General features: G+C 36.7%; 3 protein-coding genes across 4 annotated transcripts; 2 read left to right on the top strand and 1 right to left on the bottom strand.

The window, feature by feature from the left end:
• Positions 1-258: 258 nt before the first annotated feature.
• Positions 259-2,509, top strand: LOC113357762 (putative pentatricopeptide repeat-containing protein At3g08820). The gene has a single exon (XM_026601215.1). The coding sequence runs from the start codon at positions 413-415 to the stop codon at positions 2,471-2,473; it is 2,061 nt and encodes a 686-aa protein (XP_026457000.1). The 5' UTR covers positions 259-412; the 3' UTR covers positions 2,474-2,509.
• LOC113357763 (O-fucosyltransferase 29-like) lies at positions 2,409-4,484 on the bottom strand. Of its 2 annotated transcripts, none has more exons than XM_026601217.1 (2): positions 4,077-4,484; positions 2,409-3,994 (listed from the first exon to the last, which is right to left on the bottom strand). In XM_026601217.1, the coding sequence occupies exon 2, from the start codon at positions 3,980-3,982 to the stop codon at positions 2,627-2,629; it is 1,356 nt and encodes a 451-aa protein (XP_026457002.1). In that variant the 5' UTR covers positions 3,983-3,994; positions 4,077-4,484; the 3' UTR covers positions 2,409-2,626. The 2 variants fall into 2 exon arrangements, with proteins under 2 accessions (XP_026457002.1, XP_026457001.1); XM_026601216.1 differs by having other exon boundaries at positions 2,409-3,973.
• A 12,871-nt stretch (positions 4,485-17,355) lies between these two features.
• Positions 17,356-18,345, top strand: LOC113360174 (F-box/kelch-repeat protein At1g57790-like). Its single transcript, XM_026603712.1, has one exon. It carries the CDS (start codon positions 17,356-17,358, stop codon positions 18,343-18,345), a length of 990 nt encoding a protein of 329 aa, XP_026459497.1.
• The last annotated feature ends 508 nt before the right edge of the window (positions 18,346-18,853 follow it).

Below are 18,853 nucleotides of genomic sequence, written 5' to 3'. Positions count from 1 at the left end.
ATGTTAGTATCCATTTATGAATTACGTTTATCTTTTTAATTTCAGGAAAAATTAAAAATAAAATAAAACTAAAAAGATTCCTTCAAAACAGACATAAAAGAAGAAGTGAAAAAAACATAAAGAATTAGAAAAATTAAAAATAAAATAAAAATGAAAAAATTCTTTAAAAGACGTTCACGTTGGCATCAAGGCCTGATCCCAACCCTTTTGTATGGATGGCTGCACAGACCACCACCAATACGCCGGGGAATTGGTCTTCTGACTGAGAACACAAATGTTTAAATCCTAACAAAGTTACGTTTCCGCCACGGCCCGCGGCTTAAACTCACCGTGCCGTGGTGCTGACCTCTATAGCACTTTGCTTCAACCAAGGCACTGAGCCGCTCCAATCTCACTTTCACCAAAATACGGAATGACCATTTTCAACAACCAGGTTTCATCGACGGCCTTCTTAGAGATCGAAAATATTCTGTCATACAGATTCAAAAGCTTCAAACAACTGAAGCAAGTCCAAGCTCGTCTTCTTCGTTTCGATCTCGACCAAGATAATTACCTCGTAAACAAGATTTTACGTCCATATCTAGAATCTGCAAGAATTTCTCATGCTCGCAAAGTGTTTGATCAAATTCATGAACCAAATATCTTCTTATGGAATACAATGGTAAGGGGGTTCGTTTCCAATGAATGCTTTCGTGAAGCGACTGAGTACTATGCGTTTATGCGAAATGAAGGTATGTTGCCTGACAACTTTACTTTCCCGTTTGCACTTAAGGCTTGCTCATTGCTTGGAGATCATGGGTTTGGTATGGAGATACATGGTGATGTCTTGAAATGTGGGTATGAAATGGATGGGTTTGTCATGACTAGTTTGATTCGATTGTATGCGAAATGTCGATGTATGAAAGAAGCTCAGAAGCTGTTTAATGAAATGCCTGAACCGAATGTTGTTGCGTGGACTGTTATCATTGCGGGGTACGTTGAGTCTAAGGGATATAACGAGGCTTTATGTATGTTTACGAAAATGTGGCATATGGGTTATATACCGGATAGTTATACAATGGTTCGTTTGATTTCTGCTGCTTCTAATTTAGGGGATGCGAGAAACGTTAATTGGATAGAAAAATATGTAAGAAAGATGGGTATGGAGAATAATGTGTTTGTTGCTACTTCATTACTGGATATGTGTGTCAAGTGCGGAAGCATGGAGATGGCACGCAGTGTTTTTGATAGGTTGCGGGCAAAGGATGTTGTTGCTTGGAGTGCAATGATTGGTGGTTATTCATCGAATGGGCTCCCTAAAGAAGCTATTGACCTATTTTTACAAATGCAGAAGGAGAAAATGAAACCTGATAGTTTCACCATGGTTGCAGTTCTTTCTGCTTGTGCAAGATTAGGAGCTCTGGAACTAGGTGAGTGGGCAAGTGGTTTTATTGGGAAAGAAGAATATTTGCTGAATCCGTTCTTGGGTACAGCATTGATAGACATGTATGCAAAATGTGGAAGCATGGATCGAGCGTGGGAGCAGTTCAAAGAAATGAAGAACAGAGATTCTGTTGTGTGGAATGCTGTGATATCTGGACTCGCCATGACCGGACATGTGAAAGCCGCATTTGGGCTTTTTGCTCAGATGGAAAAGCTGGGAATTCTACCTGATGACAACACTTTCTTGGGACTTCTTTGTGGTTGTACCCATGCAGGTCTTGTTGATGAAGGGTTGAAGTATTTTGATGGCATGTCTCGTGTCTATTCTTTGAATCCCAGGATTGAGCATTATGGATGCATGGTTGATCTTCTGGGACGAGCTGGTTTGCTAGAGAAGGCTAATCGGTTGATTGAAGAAATGCCAATGGAGCCCAATGCGGTTGTGCTGGGGGCGCTATTGGGTGGGTGCAGGATACACAAGGATACACAAACGGCTGAACATGTATTAAAGAAGCTAATTCAGCTAGAACCTTGGAATGCAGGGAATTACATCCTCTTATCGAACATTTACTCTTCCAGTGGTAGATGGAGTGATGCTGCAAACATAAGAGCAACCATGAGCCAAGAAGGAATTAAAAAAGTACGGGGATGTAGTTGGATTGAAGTTGATGGAGTCGTTCATGAATTTCTTGTTGGGGATAAAACCCATCCATTTTCCAGAAAGATTTATGAAAAACTCGAGGAATTGGGTAAGGAGATGAAAGCAATTGGTTACACTCCTACAACTGAGTTTGTATTGTTTGATATTGAAGAGGAAGAGAAAGAACATTCCCCTGGTTGTCACAGTGAGAAACTGGCAATTGCATTTGGTCTTATAATTACGAGACCAGAAGACAGCATTCGGATAACCAAGAATCTCCGCGTTTGTGGTGATTGTCATACTTTTATTAAACTTGTTTCGAAGATTACTAGCAGGGAAATTATTGTTAGAGATAATAACAGATTCCATTGTTTCAAAGAAGGATCATGTTCTTGTAAGGATTATTGGTGACAAACCAACAATAATACCAATTGAAGCATTGTTTTACAACTTTTTCTTCTGATTTTCATATGGGGCAAATGCCCCTGGGAAGATTTCTTAGTTTTTTTTCTCCAATCCCTTTGCCATTACATCTATCAATTGCACTCTTTTTCTTGGATTTTCTTATCCCCGCCGCCTCCATTCTCTCCATTCTTGTGAGGTATTGAGATAATTGGATTGAACAGGATCATTTTTGCTGTTATCTTTTTCGCAGACACACGATGATGGGAATTCATGAAACTCACCCCTTCCTGGTCTCATCTCCTCAGGCTCCCCAAGAAACCCTATCTGGCTTGATCTTACTTTCCTGGCAAATGTATCCCAATCCATCTCGTCTCTGGCCATGAATATGGAGCTAAGTTTCTTTGCATTCGGCCTGATAGTTCTCTTGTGCCCCATGTACCTTCTTCTACCTGCAAGTATCTTGGCCATATTCCCATTATTATTTGTGGCAAATACATCACTCTTGTCACAGACAATATAGTCGATGGCAGCTAGGCGAGATGAGTAAGGCAAAAATGGTTTCAAATCTTCACCTACAAGCATCTCCTTTGTATAAAAATTTGGGAACAGCTCTCGAAGAGGTTGCAGAGTCTCGTCTCCACCATATATTTCTCCTGACGCAACATAAAGATACGAATCATTTTTGAAACCAAGTGCTCTCAACATAAAACCCACTTCATGAGGAGTGAGAGGACATCTTCCCCGCTTCCGCTCTCCCTCAGGGCTCAACTCAGGTAGTGTCGCCCAACGCTTCCTGATTGCTCCCAGCTCATTTCTCTCCTTGTCACCTCCTCCGTAATAACAACCAGAAAAAGCTAGCATGTCAGGTTCAAACCTCAAATGCACTGCAATAAAACGATGAGCCATATTTTTCATTTTTTTCACCACTTTCATACCAAGTTCTTCAATAGGTTTTGTGAACCTCAATGCATTATAATTCACCCGGCAACGCAACTTCTGCAGCTCTTCATCAATACTGCCAGAAAGCCTGTAATCAAACTTCGTCAACTGCAGCGCACGTCTCCTCAGCAATATTGGCAGAACTTGATCCAGGTAATATTCAGGAGCAGATTTCCTGGGAACACGCATCGTGTACGGAGGTTTATCCATTGATCTCATAACTTTGTCAGGTATCCTCTTCACAGTGGTGACATCCTTCGACAAATTAGATATAAACCAGTCGACATCAAACACTTCCTCAAAATCACTGTCATCTTTCCAGAACGAATGATGATCCAGCTGAGGCACAACCAATGTCGCATTAAGAATCCGGGCAACGACAACCGCGTCAGTTATCCCCGTCCTTTGTTGGTTCAGACCTCCACTAGTTGCAATAAGCAAGTAACCATTAGACTCACCCTCAGTTACAGCACGAGCAAAATTCAACCCTCTATTACTACATCCGTAATAATACTTCGAAGATTGCGATTTCCATATATCAACCGGTGCACTATACCGGATTTTATCCTGCAACATTCATTTCCAGATCTGTAAATCATGCATTGCATCAAAATACGAACTATGCTCTCAAAATTTTGATCTCTGCAAGAAAATGACTATTACAATATACCTTGATGAAGCGGTTAGAATAGTAGTCCAGATGAGATGCAACATGGCCAGTGAAAAGAGATATAAGACCAAGAGTGAATAACATCAAACCACATATGAACGAACGATTATTCCACATTTGAGCCGGTGTTGTGATTGATTTCTTGTTTTTATGGTGTTGGATTCTCCCACTGCAGCAACAGCAACAGCACCAGCAACACCAGTTCTTCTTGAAATCTCCTCCAGATGCATTTTTGTGGTTCGTGATGATATTATGATCGCTTAATGATTTTTTGGGTTTGGAAACTTTCATCCAATTGAGATGAAATGCAACTCTAATAGATCTCATAGTAATCAAGTCATAACATAAAACCCTAATCAATCTCTGAACTCAATTGATTCAGAAGGTCGGCATCTCCTAAGAGGAAAAGCAAAACAAGAAGAAGCAGTTTGGAGTGACACATGGTGCTACAATCTGGGTTTGGACTTGGAAAAAATCAGCGAGTAAGCAACAAATTAGGTGAAATTGTTATGGGTTGGTGCTATAAGGAGACCGGTTTTTGTTAAGAGGGGGCCAAATAAGTCTTCCACTGTTGGCCGGAGTCAAATATGGATATCGCGGGTATCCTACACTGACTGGACTCTAGAGAATATTTGACAAAATGGAGCCAAAAATGAGGCTCCAATTGCTCTTAGCATTATCCGTGTGCGCGGGCGGTGCATCGTTGCACCAAGGCAAGGCTGCACCTAAATCTTGGATACCAAAGTTAATATATCATATATCGAGCCCTCCATGAATTATATTTTAAAGAATAAAATGTTGTTTGGATATCAAAAATAGAAATTAATCGAAAAAATGAGAAGCAAAGATATTTTGTTTGTTTCTGAGAAAATCGCAGAGAATCAAACAGTTTATTTGAAAATGCCTGCAAGATGCATTACCTACTAAACATAAGTTAAAAACAGTGGATAACAAATTCTGTAAGACTGCAGTGGAGTCTACTTTTCATCTGTTCTTAGATCGTGACTAGATTACTCATGAGACTCGCTGGTAGGCTAGCACGACAACCTGTTCAATTAATATAGTAGTACGTTGTTGGAGCTTAGCTTCTTTATCTAATAATAATAATAATAATTTTAATAGAAAAATAAAATTTGAGATGCGATAGTTCTTTTCTCTTTTTCTTTCTTTGTTACTCTGAAAAGACTTATTATAATAGAGAAATAAAACTTGAGATGTGGTAGTTTTTTTTCTTTTTTCTTTTCTTTGTTGCTCTGAAAAGACAATGCAGTTTGATTATGGGTAACTTTGAAACCTAACTAAAAAGGGCCTCGCGTCGTGTAACTTTTTCGGAATAACAACAAATATCTACTAAAACTACATGATACAGCGAAATCAAGCCTACGAGAGAATAAAGTAGTGGAAAAGGCGTCTACCATTGGATGCAGCGACTACAATTTTGGGTGAGCATTCGGGATCGAAAACAAATTATCATATCTTAAGTTTGATTCTTTGTCAATCTATTGGGTCTGGATGTCCAACGGATTCTTTTAGTTATATTCAAGCCGAATTCATAACCCGTTGGATTTCAAAAATCTTATGGCATCTAGCTTACTAGTGAACGATCCAGGTATCCATCCCTAAAAATATGGTTGGGTCGGATAAAATCCGTGGATTCCAAGGTAAATGCTCACCCCTACTATGGATTGTCTGAGTTGGACTCTTGGCTTAAGGGAATTTTCCCAAGGTGGAAGTCAACATTTTGATGTAGATTTTTCCTTTTTTTTTGCTTTTTGAGTCGTGCTATCAATTGTACGAGTATTAAACAACACAATTAACTCACTAGTAGAGTCAAGAAATGAAGGAATATTCATTAATGGAAGAAATGAAATTACAGAGTGATAAAGTTTCACATTGGTTGTACAGATACTGAAAGAAAACAAAACACACGGTATTAATAAGAGTGCATCACAAGTGGTTGGTGGAGAATGAATCCGTACTTCTACAGCTCGGCCAATGAGAATTCTACACGTGTAATAGGAGTAAGTGGTGGATGTCATCCATACAATGATTGGTAAAGAAGTGGATCGGTCCTTATACTGTTTTTAGCCCCATCAAATTAAATTGAGTAGGGAAGAGTGTGGCAGCACACGCAATTTGCCTTGTAACAGTTTAAACCTGGGATTAGCAAATCCCTTTGTTAAAAATATCAGTTGCTTGATCAATGGTGGAGATACAGGAGATGTTCAATTCCTTGGCATGAATTAGCTCTCGAACAAAATTATAATCAATGGCAAGATGCTTCATACGAGAGTGAAAAACATGGATGGAAGAGTATGAGAAAGCGATGATATTATCACAAAGAAGAGAAGGAGCAGTAGGTAGAAAAATGTGAAGCTTCCTGAAAAGTTTTCATATCCAAATGATTTCTGGAAGACTACGAAATTCAGCTTCAGTAGAATAGGTGGCAACAATGGACTGCCGTTTGCTTGACCAAGAAACTGGATTTGAACCAAAAAAGATGCAATACCCCCTATGTACTTTTTCTTGTATCCAGATCACCTGCCCAATCATCATCACTAAATCCATGCACAACAGTGAGTTCTTTACTGTATAAAATGCCAAAATCAATGATATCCTTGATATAACGTAAAATTCTCTTAGAATAAATGAGATTATCAGTTGGAGAATGCATGTTTCCTTGATTAACTGCATAACTTATCTCTGGCCTTGTCGAAGTTAAGAATTGCAGAGCACCAACAAGTGATCTGGAAAAAGTAGGATCTGACAAAGGAGTACCTGAATTAGCTACAATTTTACAACTGATAGAAACTGGTGAACTGCAAGGATTAGCACATCCCTTATCAAACTTGTCTAGAAGATCAAGAGCATATTTTGTTTGAGATAAGAAAAGCCCATTTTCATTTCTCTTAGCTTATTGACCAAGAAAGCAGCGCAACTCCCCCAAGTCTTTAAGTGAGAAATGTTGTTGAAGATGAGATATGAGTTCTTTGCACTAAGATGAAGAGTTTCCAGTTAGAAGAATGTCATCCACACAGATAAGAAGAACTGTAATTCTTGAACCAGTATTTTGCACAAACAATGAAGAATCAGGTGAAGATAGTTTGAAGGTCAAAGAAAGTAAGATATTCACCAATTTATCATACCATGCTTTAGGAGCCTGCTTAAGTCCATAAATGGACTTATGAAGTTTGCAAACATAGTTAGGATGATCAACACCAATAAAACCAGAAGGTTGTTGCATGTAAACTTCCTCAGCTCAGTCACCATGAAAAAAAACATTACTTAGATCAAGCTGAGTGGTTGACCAGTTGAAGTTGACTGCAAGTGCAAGAATGATTCTAATTGTTATAGGTTTGGAAATTGGGCTGAAAGTTTCTGTATAATCAATCCCTTCTTATTGATGAAAGCCTTTGTCTACTAGTCTAGACTTGTATTTAGAAATAGTACCATCTGTATTTTTCTTTAATGTTAATACCCATTTACATCCAACCACATTTGAGAAGGATGTGGTGGCACTTTTATCCAAGTTCCAGCATTCTGTAAAGCATTATACTCTTCAACAAGAAAATGCCTCCATGGAGGAGATTTTTGAGCCTGACTAACACAAGTGGGTACTTGGAGCTTCTGAGCTTGGATAGTAGCAGGCAAAGAATGAATAATTGAATAACTTTAGGTATAAATATACTTTCTTTAGCTCTAGTAGTCATTGAATGAGTATTAGGATCCAAAACTGAAGTAGTAGACTGAGTACCAACTTGAGAATTACATATTATATAATCGCCTATAACAATTTGAGATAGGGTATAATATACTAAGCTTTTTAAAACTATTATGAAAAAGAACAGATTTGAAAATCTGTGATTCTAAATTAACAAGGTAATCAGAAGAAGAAGACATAACATATTAAGAAATTACCTTTTTTATAATCTCTAAACGCTTTTAACAATATCTTGGGTTCCGAACTATTAGCTGTGAATCTCAAGATACGCTTGCATATAAATAGAAGAAGAAGTACTAGAAAGACGAAACACCGTTATGGGTATTGTAAAAAAAAATTGTGATCCCCGAAGACAGATGCAACCAATTTATTTTTCTTTTCCTGTAAAAATGTTCGAAGAAAAAACATTCTTAGCAGTTTGTTTAGTTCATGAAGAACAAGAAGAAACTAATTTTTATTAGTCATGAAAATGAAATTGAAACATCCAGTAAAATAAAAATACTACTTGGACCTATGATGTTCAAGTGACATTCACCTGCTATGAGATCTCATTAGTAGAATAACAAATATATATAGAAAGTTGAGAGTATATGAAGTGAGCATAACAAAAAAAAGTTGAACGAGAGCAATAGATAAATGACCTTAAATATTCTTGCATCGCACATGCTTATTGTTGCAGCGTATCTTCTTTTACGTGCCTATTTTCAATCCCGTAAACATAACCTCTTCTCTTTATTCTTTTGAAATCAAAGGTATCTAGGTCATCTATTCCGTAACAGTTCCACAGATGTCATATCGAGTGTCAATGTGATTCCTATATTCACCATGTCCTGGTCAAGAGCTAACCTTTGGCTCGTATAAACTTTTATTGCCCAACAAAAGATAATTGGTAACTGAGTATGCTCAAATGCCACAACAGATGACTATCTCCATCTTGTTGTGACTGGAATGATATGAATCAAATTTGATTCTTCGTACACCTTTGGACCGATATACTTTTCGAATTCGAAAATAACACCAATAGGCATACCTGTCGGTGATTTCTCTTCTTTTTCATAAATGATGTCCTTAACAGTTCATATTGAACAATTCACCAATCCAAAATGAGTGGACTAATTATTACGAAATATGACCCTTGATTGCTTCGACAACAATAAAACATCTTGTAACCCTTTCGCCTCATCATAATTTGCTTCTTTAGCTGTTGAAAAGTTATTCTTTGATGGGATACGTGTAATAGGAAACCAAAGTTGTGTGAGGCATTCACAATTATGATTGCAACATCATATTTAGTTGGAAACATACGAACAACATGCTTAAAGTTGTCTTTCTTGGACTGAAAGGGTCGCGTAGCTCCTAATGACAAACAAATTCCAATCTTCAAGATTAGATCTTCCATCACTTCATCTCGACAACGCTTATATATATTATGACTCCTCAACTCCAATCTATCGAAAAATTTGTTTAAGGCGAACACATTATTTAAACTCGGAGTAAGAGAGAGTAGCTGTTGGTTGTAATTTTCCTCCTCCTTCAGTGTATAATGGTATATCATGAAAAAGGATGATATTTGAAAATATATAACATGTAAGTTAACAAGATAAGAAAAAGACCATAAAAAAAATTAAGTGATTACATTTTTATAACCTTTACACGCTTTTAACAATATCTTGGGTTCTGAACCATTAACTGCGAATTTCAAAATATGTTTGCATTTAAATGGAAGATGAAATAATATATTTTATTCCATAACTAATTCGACTAATAAAGTCGACTTTTACACCTTTTTAATAAGCTTCATTCCATCGTTAGTAACAACATCAATAATAAGGGAAATGCATCTATTGTGGAGCAAAAAATCTTGGTAAAAAGAAAATGCTGCATGGTTAATTTGTAGATCACGTTTGCAATGAACATAAAAAATAATACTGAGTATTTTTCTATTGCAATGCTATATCCAATTAAAGTATGGCTAGACAATATGGAGTTGTATATTTCTTTCCCATGTTTGGAAATAATGTCCATTAAAAAGATATTAATTTCATATATTCATATGCAAAGTAAATAAATAAATCGTATAACCAGTGTATTCTTAACACATGAAACACATATTACTACATCACGAGCAAAATTCAACCCTCCCTCTATTACTACATCCATAATAATACTTCGAAGATTGTGATTTCCATATATCAACCGGTGCACTATACCGGATTTTATCCTGCAACATTCACTTCCAGATCTGTAAATCATGCATTGCATCAAAATATGAATATTCTCTCAAAATTTTGATCTCTGCGAGAAAATGACAATTACAATATACCTTGATGAAGCGGTTAGAATAATAGTCCAGATGAGATGCAACATGGCCAGTGAAAAGAGATATAAGACCAAGAGTGAATAACATCAAACCACATATGAACGAACGATTATTCCACATATGAACTGGGGTTGTGATTTATTTCTTGTTTTTCTGGTATTGGATTCTCCCACTGCAGCACCAATAACAACAACAGAAACACCAGTTCTTCATGAAATCTCCACCAGATGCATTCTTATTGTTGTTGATAATGTTATAATCGCTTAATGATTTTTTGGGTTTGGGTACTTTCATCCAATTCAGATGAAATACAACTCTAATAAATCTCATAATAATCAATACTCATAACATAAAACCCTAATCACTCTCTGAGCTCAATCGATTCAGAAGGTCGGTATTTCCTAGGAGGATAAGCAAAACAAGAAGAAGAAGTTTGGGGTGGCACATGGGCGTTACATTCTGGATTTGTACTAAGAAAAAATCAGCACGACAAGTGAGTAGGTGAAATTGTTACGGGAATGGGGTGGTACTATATGGCAATAGGTTTTTGCTAAGAGGAGAACAAATCAGTTTTCCGCATGGATATCTCCATTGCTAACCTATAACTAATGTTCCCTGACCATAAAGGTGTAAAACGTGCCGTCCAGGCACAGCCCCGCATACGAAGTCGCGTGCTTCACATGCCATGTTTCGTGATGTGCTGTGGCGACGATTTAAACGTGTTGTTCCGTGCTGTGGTTTACTAGTCAAAAGCTAGGCACAACATAGTCCACGGGCACAATACACAAATAAACGTGTTGTGTCGTGCTGTGCCGTGCTGGCACACGTGCTATAAACAATTTGAAATCACTTAATGTATACATTAAGTCGGACATTATCATGAGAATTTAAATAGATAACATATCATTTGAAATTATTTCAAGTAAAATTAACAAGTTTAATCAATAAAAAGAAATATCCCATCAAATATAAAATTGGATTATTGTCATGTAAATTAATTTTCTAGTCAAATATAGGTGACCACATTATAACAACGATATTGAAATATATTTTCCAAATATTAAGGTATTATATGTGTTGTTACAAATATGCCAGCATAAAATGTCAAAAACTAGCTAGAATAGTGACTCTTTTGTGAAATATACAAAAAATGTGATGTATTTTGCCTTGTTATAATGGTGTATTTATGCATGTTATGACGTGCTTTCTAAACGTGTTGTGACAGACTAGGCCACGTGCTTATCCGTGCCGCGTACTGTGTTACTGTGACGATTAGGCTAACCCATATCAGCCCACGAAACTAACTTGCTGGGCCGTGCTAGGCTGGATTGGACTCAGATTTTAGCGTGCTAGACTAGGCTGTGCTCGTGTTGGCACATCCCAATTTACATCTCTACCTGACCATATTATATTTGGCAAAATGGAGCCAAAAATCGGCCAAATGTGTATTATAAATTCTTTAATCTGGGGCTCCAAATGCCCGCAGCTTTATATGTGTGTGGGGTCTGTGCACTATAAGTCATGGAGACATAAGCTAATGATCGTATGCCTTCGCCAGTTATCTTTATCCATAAACAATTATTTCCATCAGTTGCATTTATCTTCTCCATTGTTGCCTCCAAATCTACTGATTTTCTTCTCGGATTTTAATTGATTTAAGATCCGGGTAGAGTAACATAGGTTATGTCCATGTAGTCAATATCGGCCGTATCGGCCGATATATCGGGGATATTTCAAGATATTCTTGATGGAACTTTGGATGAGTTGCAAGATATTCTTGGTGAAGAAAGTAGACCAGTTGGTAGTATAGGTGCATGTAGCTCTCGAAGTAAGTCTACTTACCCAACCGACTCTGAGTATGATGGATATGATACTGATCAATTGATGTTAGAAACTGATTATGGACTACTTGATGGAGCTAATGGAGTTACTGAAGATGATGATATCTATAGTGGCTCGTATGATTTTGAATAAGATTGTAATATTCTTGTTTAATTACCATTTTAGGTAGTAAATTTTAAAGTTGTTGAAGTTACTCTTTTGTTTGTAGTTTGAACTTTGTACTTGTTTCATTACCATTTTAGGCAGTAAACTTTAAAGTTGTTGAAGTTGCTCTCCTATTTCTAGTTTGATCTTGTTTATTTATTATTTTAGGTAGTAAACTTTAAAGTCATTGAAGTTACTCTTGTGTTTTTAATAAACTTGATGGAAGCTATAAAATTATAGTCTCTAAATTTGGAACCGATATTATACTGATATTTGAACGATAATATCCCCGATATAAAGTCGTACCAGTGTATCGGTCCTGGCCGAGATAAACCGATATCCGATATTAACTACATTGGATTATGTAAATATATTTAAATTAAATTTTTTTGCATTATTTGCAATTGATGGCCAGTTTTCTCTTGTATTTTTATTTCCTGATGGATATGGTATATCATTGCCATTATCGTTTCTTATGCAATTTTCGAGTGGTTTATATTATCCTTTTTTGGTGGTGCTTCATTATCGAGCACATTACAAGGACAATCAAATTTTCGACAACATATTGATCAAACAAGACAAGATCAACATAATTCGAAATCGATCGGAGCAATTCGGGCATATTACTTTTATATAGAAGTATTTAAGTTCTACGGTGAACGTGTTCTACAATTGTTTCATACCATCAAGACATCAAATTCCTTTTCGAATTATGGATATTCAGTAGTTTTTACATTCTTCGTTTCTTTAAGTTTCGAATCATGTAAATCTCGTACTTCGTATCTTAATTCGTTTGATGATGTAATCGATACGATTGTAAGCAAATTTTAAAAAATTAATGAAAATTCGAGACATTAGCTTTTTCCATCAGAAAAAAAAAAGGATCGTATGCCTTTGCAAATCACGTTTTAAAAAGGACTAATAGGAAGCTTTTCTAGAAGCAAAAATCAATCTCAAAAGTTAAAAATTAAAACGTTTTTCAGAAAAAGTTAACTTTTTACAAGTTAGCCTCCGTCATTTTTGCTTGCAGACATCGAAAAAACAACAACAAATTGGTCAATTAACCCCATAACGACAACTCCTGTCTGAAAAAGACATATCAAGATTTGATACTGTTCAAATATTTTTTCTTATTATTGATTTACACAGGATGTATCCAGTTTCATCCTCGCTCTTTTTTAAGTTTAAGGCAGGATGAATCCAGTTTCATTCTTGCTATTTTTATTGTGTCCATTTAACTCATACAAATTTTTACTCGTCCATTAGAACCGTGTTTTTAATATTTGGACAAATGACCCGTTTTCCGAAAAAACAATCTCCTATTTTACAAAGGTTTTATGCTTCGACTTATCTCAATTTCCATTCATTTTTATGTTTTACCTTATCTCAATCTGCATTTGAATGGCTATCCCAATCCTAATCTCCTACGGTATATAAATTTTACATTTGTACTCGGTCATGGATACAAAAGGATAGAAGATGAGATCATAGACGCTGACAATGTGTCAATACACAATTTTCATTTCTTTGGAAGACTTTGTCTCCAATTACAAATTAATAGTGATAAGGCTAAGTACTGCTAAATTAGTAGTCCACGTCAGTTAGGATAACCTCCTAAGTCCTATAATAGGGCTAATATAGCAGCTAGTCGTTGAATAAAACAGTGCTGGGCGTTGAATGGAACAACGCTGAATCATTCACCATAAAATCTTTTTCCACTTTTTTATATTTAAAAATCGAAAGTGTGTTATATTATTTGCTTATTATTTTCCAGTACACAAACATCACTTGCTATAGATAGACAGAAAGAGACGGGATAAGCCTAGTTAGTCTAGCGAGAGGACAGTTAAAAGCATGTTTCTTTTTGAGAAGATTCAAAGAACACTCGATTCGTATTCATATTTATATTTATATATAAGATAATAAAAAGATGATGCATATTAGAGAGAGACAGAAGTTCTAGTGAGAGGGTCTAGTATGAAGTGACGGATGAGAATTTTCTTTTGGTGAAATTGGCTTGCGCGTTTTCCGCTCACTGCTGACGCGTATCCATAAAGATGCCCAAGAATATGTTCCCGGCGCCGAAACGTTCAGCGTAAAGTCACTTTTTGAGTGCTGAAATATTCAACGCTTCAATCTCACTGTTCTTCAATCTCACTGTTAGCTTAACTGTGAGTACATGGTAGAAAAGAGAACCACTATTAATTTTTAGGTCACCCTTTTTTTTTCAAATTACAACACTTGACTGCTAATCTAGCAGTTTAATCTAGCCCATAAGCTTAAAAGCTTAGGTATTTGGATACTTAAGCTACACAATTGCGTAATGTTCATAGTAAATTCCATACAAAGAGTGCTTCCTTTTGAGTGAGATAACCGGAAAGAGAGCTTACATTTTTGGGAAAAAAATAATGATGAAATGTACGAGATGACTTATACAATCTATGATCTTCAAAAATTTTGTTAGTTGGCTACTTGGCCACAATAATTCTGTACGGAACTAGCAGGCTAAAACTCACAGTTAATGTATCTCAGAGTCTCATTGCAGACGGTATATTACCTGCCGGCGGTAGAGATGTGACTTACAATACGTTAGCCAAGTTCTGAATAACATAACAATCCATGCGTGTCAAAAAAAAAAAAAAAACATAACAATCCATGAATGAATCTATGTTGCAATTGAGGATCTTACTCAAAACATCCATTAATTTTATACAAAAAAAAAAAATTACAGAATTGGATGCACAATTATAAATAAGACATACAAACATTACAATAGATCTACGGCTAATTCAATTCGTGGCTGCAATAAATTAATACACCCAGATCATAATTTCTTTATCTGATTCAATTACATAATATAAGAAGTGTCTGCTGAAAACTCCATTTTTTTCAGAAAAGAAAAGATGGCAATAGATCATCTCCCTTTGCATACGACTAAGTTCAAAGAGAAACCCTATGCCATATCATACCTTGATACCATGCTTTCTACTTCCAAGAAAAAGCTTGGCTGGCTGTATTATGCTATTGTCTTGAGAGGAGAAATCATTATGTTGTTTGATACCTAAATAGTTGTTTTTCGGCTCCATCAAGTTCCCATACAAAATCACCACCACCACTAATCAATTTAAAAAACTCCTCCATTTGTGTTTGTTGATGTTCACAAACGAAAACCCTAATTCCTCCTCTTTTCTGTCTGCCTCTCTTGAAGTAGTGTAGATCTGAAATGAAACTGTAATTTGACTTTGATGCTCTGTGGGTGAAACTAGGTCATTCTTTTTATATAGGGAGAAATTCATCTGGAACGTACACGTGGCGCGGATACTAGATGTATGGTCAATATCTCTTTTTAAGTGTTTTTTCTTGCCAGCTACACTGGTCATGAGTTTCCCAGCGTGTCCCATGACTCCCATCCCTTACGGTACGTGAGACCCTCTCTTGGACCGGTAGGATGATTTGTCAAGTGGTTCCTACCTACTATTAATTAGGGAAAGGCCGCAAGATTGAACCCACCATTAATCTGTCATTACGGTTTTGGTTTACAAGAATCTAGGTGAGGCGATCAACCAGTTTGCATCAAGTCACATCTTGAATATTTACTCTAGACTATTACGGCCAAATCCTAAATATTACAAACACCAAATGTCTGGTTCTTGCTAGACTAGGGGTAACCATAGAACAGCCATCTCGGCCAAGATGGACCAACTAGTCTCCTTTATGGACCCTCTAACGATGCCGGATTTGTTTTTTATAAGGAGAAAGGTTATATTAAAAGAAAAAAAGATAATTCAAACTTAGAGCAATTGTTACGTATTCATATGTAACTCCCAGCTGCTCCAAATAAGGCTCGTGTATCACAAGACAACGAATATAATACAATGTAGAGACCAGAAAGGAAGGAAAACTTAAAACTCAGACTTCCTCTATATAAACTACAATCTCATTATTCTTCGAATTTTCAATCTCTTGTCTCTGTTTAGAGGTTTTCTTGCAATGGATACAAGGTCGCCGGCAGCAGCAGCACGTGGGAGAAGCCAACGTCGTACTCCACCACCGGTGTCAAAGGCAGCAGTATCATGGCTTGTAGAAAATCCATACCAGAGTTGCGTGGCAAATCTTTTTGGCAAAAAACTTCTCATAACAATTGGTTAATTATTTTGTGCCAAGACAAAAGGTACGAGAACATATATAATATGGATGATTGGAAACACGGGGATTGTTTTTTGTGGAATCCTGTAACTTTAGACAACATTCAATTACCAAGTCTTGTAGAGTGGATTAGCAGACCTAAGAAATATGTTTTGATTGATTGTGTTTTGACATCACCACCTGCTGGTAGACAATATCACGATGACGACTCTGTGGTTATATTTCTTTTTAGTACTCGATTCAATAAAAAGCATGATGTCTTGTTCTTATTTTGCCACCCTGGAGAGGATAAACAATGGAGAATGAAGAGAATTTCTCTAAGAGATATAGCGGGTACTTTACGGGGGAATTAATTTCTCTCCACTGTTTAAAACATAAGTTGTATGTTACCTTTGATAGTGAGGATCGTCTCTTGGAGTTTGAAAGAGAACATCTGCTCGATGACAATGTTAAGATCCTATCTGTAAGGCCATTTGAGCTGGCAATGGGCAGCACAAAGTTTTCACCACTAGGGGAAGATAATACTGATTTCTATTATGTGGACTCCGATGATGAACTTTTCCAGATCTGGGTAACCTACAATACCAGATGTAAGCTAGTCATGTCAATAGATTTATGGAGGTTGGATTTATCTATCATGAAGTGGGAGGATATTAATGATTTAGATGATCATATTATATTCGCTGGCATGAAGACTGGAGTTTGTTGTTCAGCGGACAAGTTGGGCCTCACGAGTGGTGGTTTGTATTACACGCTTGCTGATGATCATCATTTGTATAGGTTTCAAGAAAACGGTGGCAATAAGGTTATTTTGCCTAATCCAAAGCTCCAAACTCCATGGTTCCCATCGGAATGGATCATGATGATCCTAGAGGATGGTGGAAAAAATATCGTTGAAGAAGAAGTAGAACAAATAGATTTCATATTAAGGGAAGTCAAAGGAAACGAAACAAGTCCAACTAGTAGTAATATAAATGGGAACCACAGCGAAGAAGAAATTAGTCCTTGGGATAATCTTATTGAAGATGCTGTGGCAGTGATATCGAATTATCTTCATCCATTGGATTACGTACATTATCGCAGTATGTAAAGCAAATAGACGAGTGATGCCTCCTTCTACACAAAAACGGGTATCCAACTCAACTGGATATCCATACATATCTCCATGGCTGATGTTCCCTAAAGATAACACCTACAATTTCGTAGATCCAGTGCATGATAACGAGGCATACCGTGTGAGTTTCTGTGAATCAGTACAAGGTGCTACTACCCATTATCAAAAGGATGGTTGGCTACTAATGTCGAAAAAGAGAAAGGTATTCTTTTGCAATCCATTCACAAGAGAAATCATCAGACTTCCAGACTTGCCAGACGGTTATAACATTTCCATCATTTGTTTCGAGTTTTCACCGATTACTCCTGGCTGTATGGTTTTCGCCGTTGATCAATTTGCACCTATGGAGCTTGGTATCTTGATTATTATGAGGAGTGGTGATATTTGGCTTCCAATCGACTTTCCTTACACTAATGTGAAGAAGCTCATGCCATTACATGGTACTGCTCCAATATTGTACAAAAATGGTTTCTATTGTGTATATTGTGACGGAACTTTAGGGGTTTATGACACTATGAAAAATGGCGGCTGGAGTGTACTCGAAAAACCCAAGAAAATATTCAAGAATGATATGCATCCAAATTTGTTGGTGGAGTGTGGAGGAGATCTTTTATTAGTCAAGCTGGGACATCTAGGTGCGGCAGTCAGGATATTTAGATTGGATTTCTCTGTAATGGAATGGGTTAAAGTAGAAACTTTGGGAAAGTATATGTTGTTCATCAGCGAGACTTCATGTTTGTCGTCGATCGCTCCAAATAGTAGGATGGAATACATGATGTGTTTCCCTAGAGTATATTTGAATGGAGAAGGGATTTTATTATATTCACTTGAAACAGGTAGTTATCACTCGTCTTCTTCTGCGGAGAATTCTCTTAACATATTTTACGAGACGGAGGGATGGCTTTCAAACTGCACATGGATTCAACCAAATTGGTCCAAGTGTACACAACAAGAGCTTGACTGGCTCAAGATCATAGAGTAGTGCTTGGCAGAAGAAGGCATAGCTGTAATTTAATTTCAAATGCTATTTGGATTGTTTATTAACTTGTTTAAATAGAACTATGGTTTACTTGATGCTACTTGGGTTATTTGTTTATTTTCGTCTATATAGCACTATATTTACTTGCTTGGATGATTCTGCTGCCTTTTTTTCGTTTTTTATAGTTATACGTCGATTGCATGTATAACTGATCAAAGTCCCGGTAGTTTTTTCAACTCAGGGACCTGTTCATGTAATCGATTCAACATTGTGTGTAGTTGTCGAAAATCACACAACTACACCTGGTGTAATGATAATAACATAAAGCTTAAGTCATGTCAATCAACCCTAACATTAATGATATTATTCACCACTTTGACACTAGTATGATCTTCACAAACACTTTGTATTGAGAGTATGATCTTCTTACAAGAGATTCAAGGAGAGTTTGTATACAACAATGGAGAAATACAGGATGAAAACTAGGTTCTAGAGCTTATTTTCTCTCTTG

Source organism: Papaver somniferum, chromosome 3, assembly GCF_003573695.1.
Source record: "Papaver somniferum cultivar HN1 chromosome 3, ASM357369v1, whole genome shotgun sequence".
NCBI classification, from domain to species: domain Eukaryota; kingdom Viridiplantae; phylum Streptophyta; class Magnoliopsida; order Ranunculales; family Papaveraceae; genus Papaver; species Papaver somniferum.
Note: the sequence above shows the minus strand (reverse complement) of the source record. Positions and strands in the feature narration are given on the sequence as shown.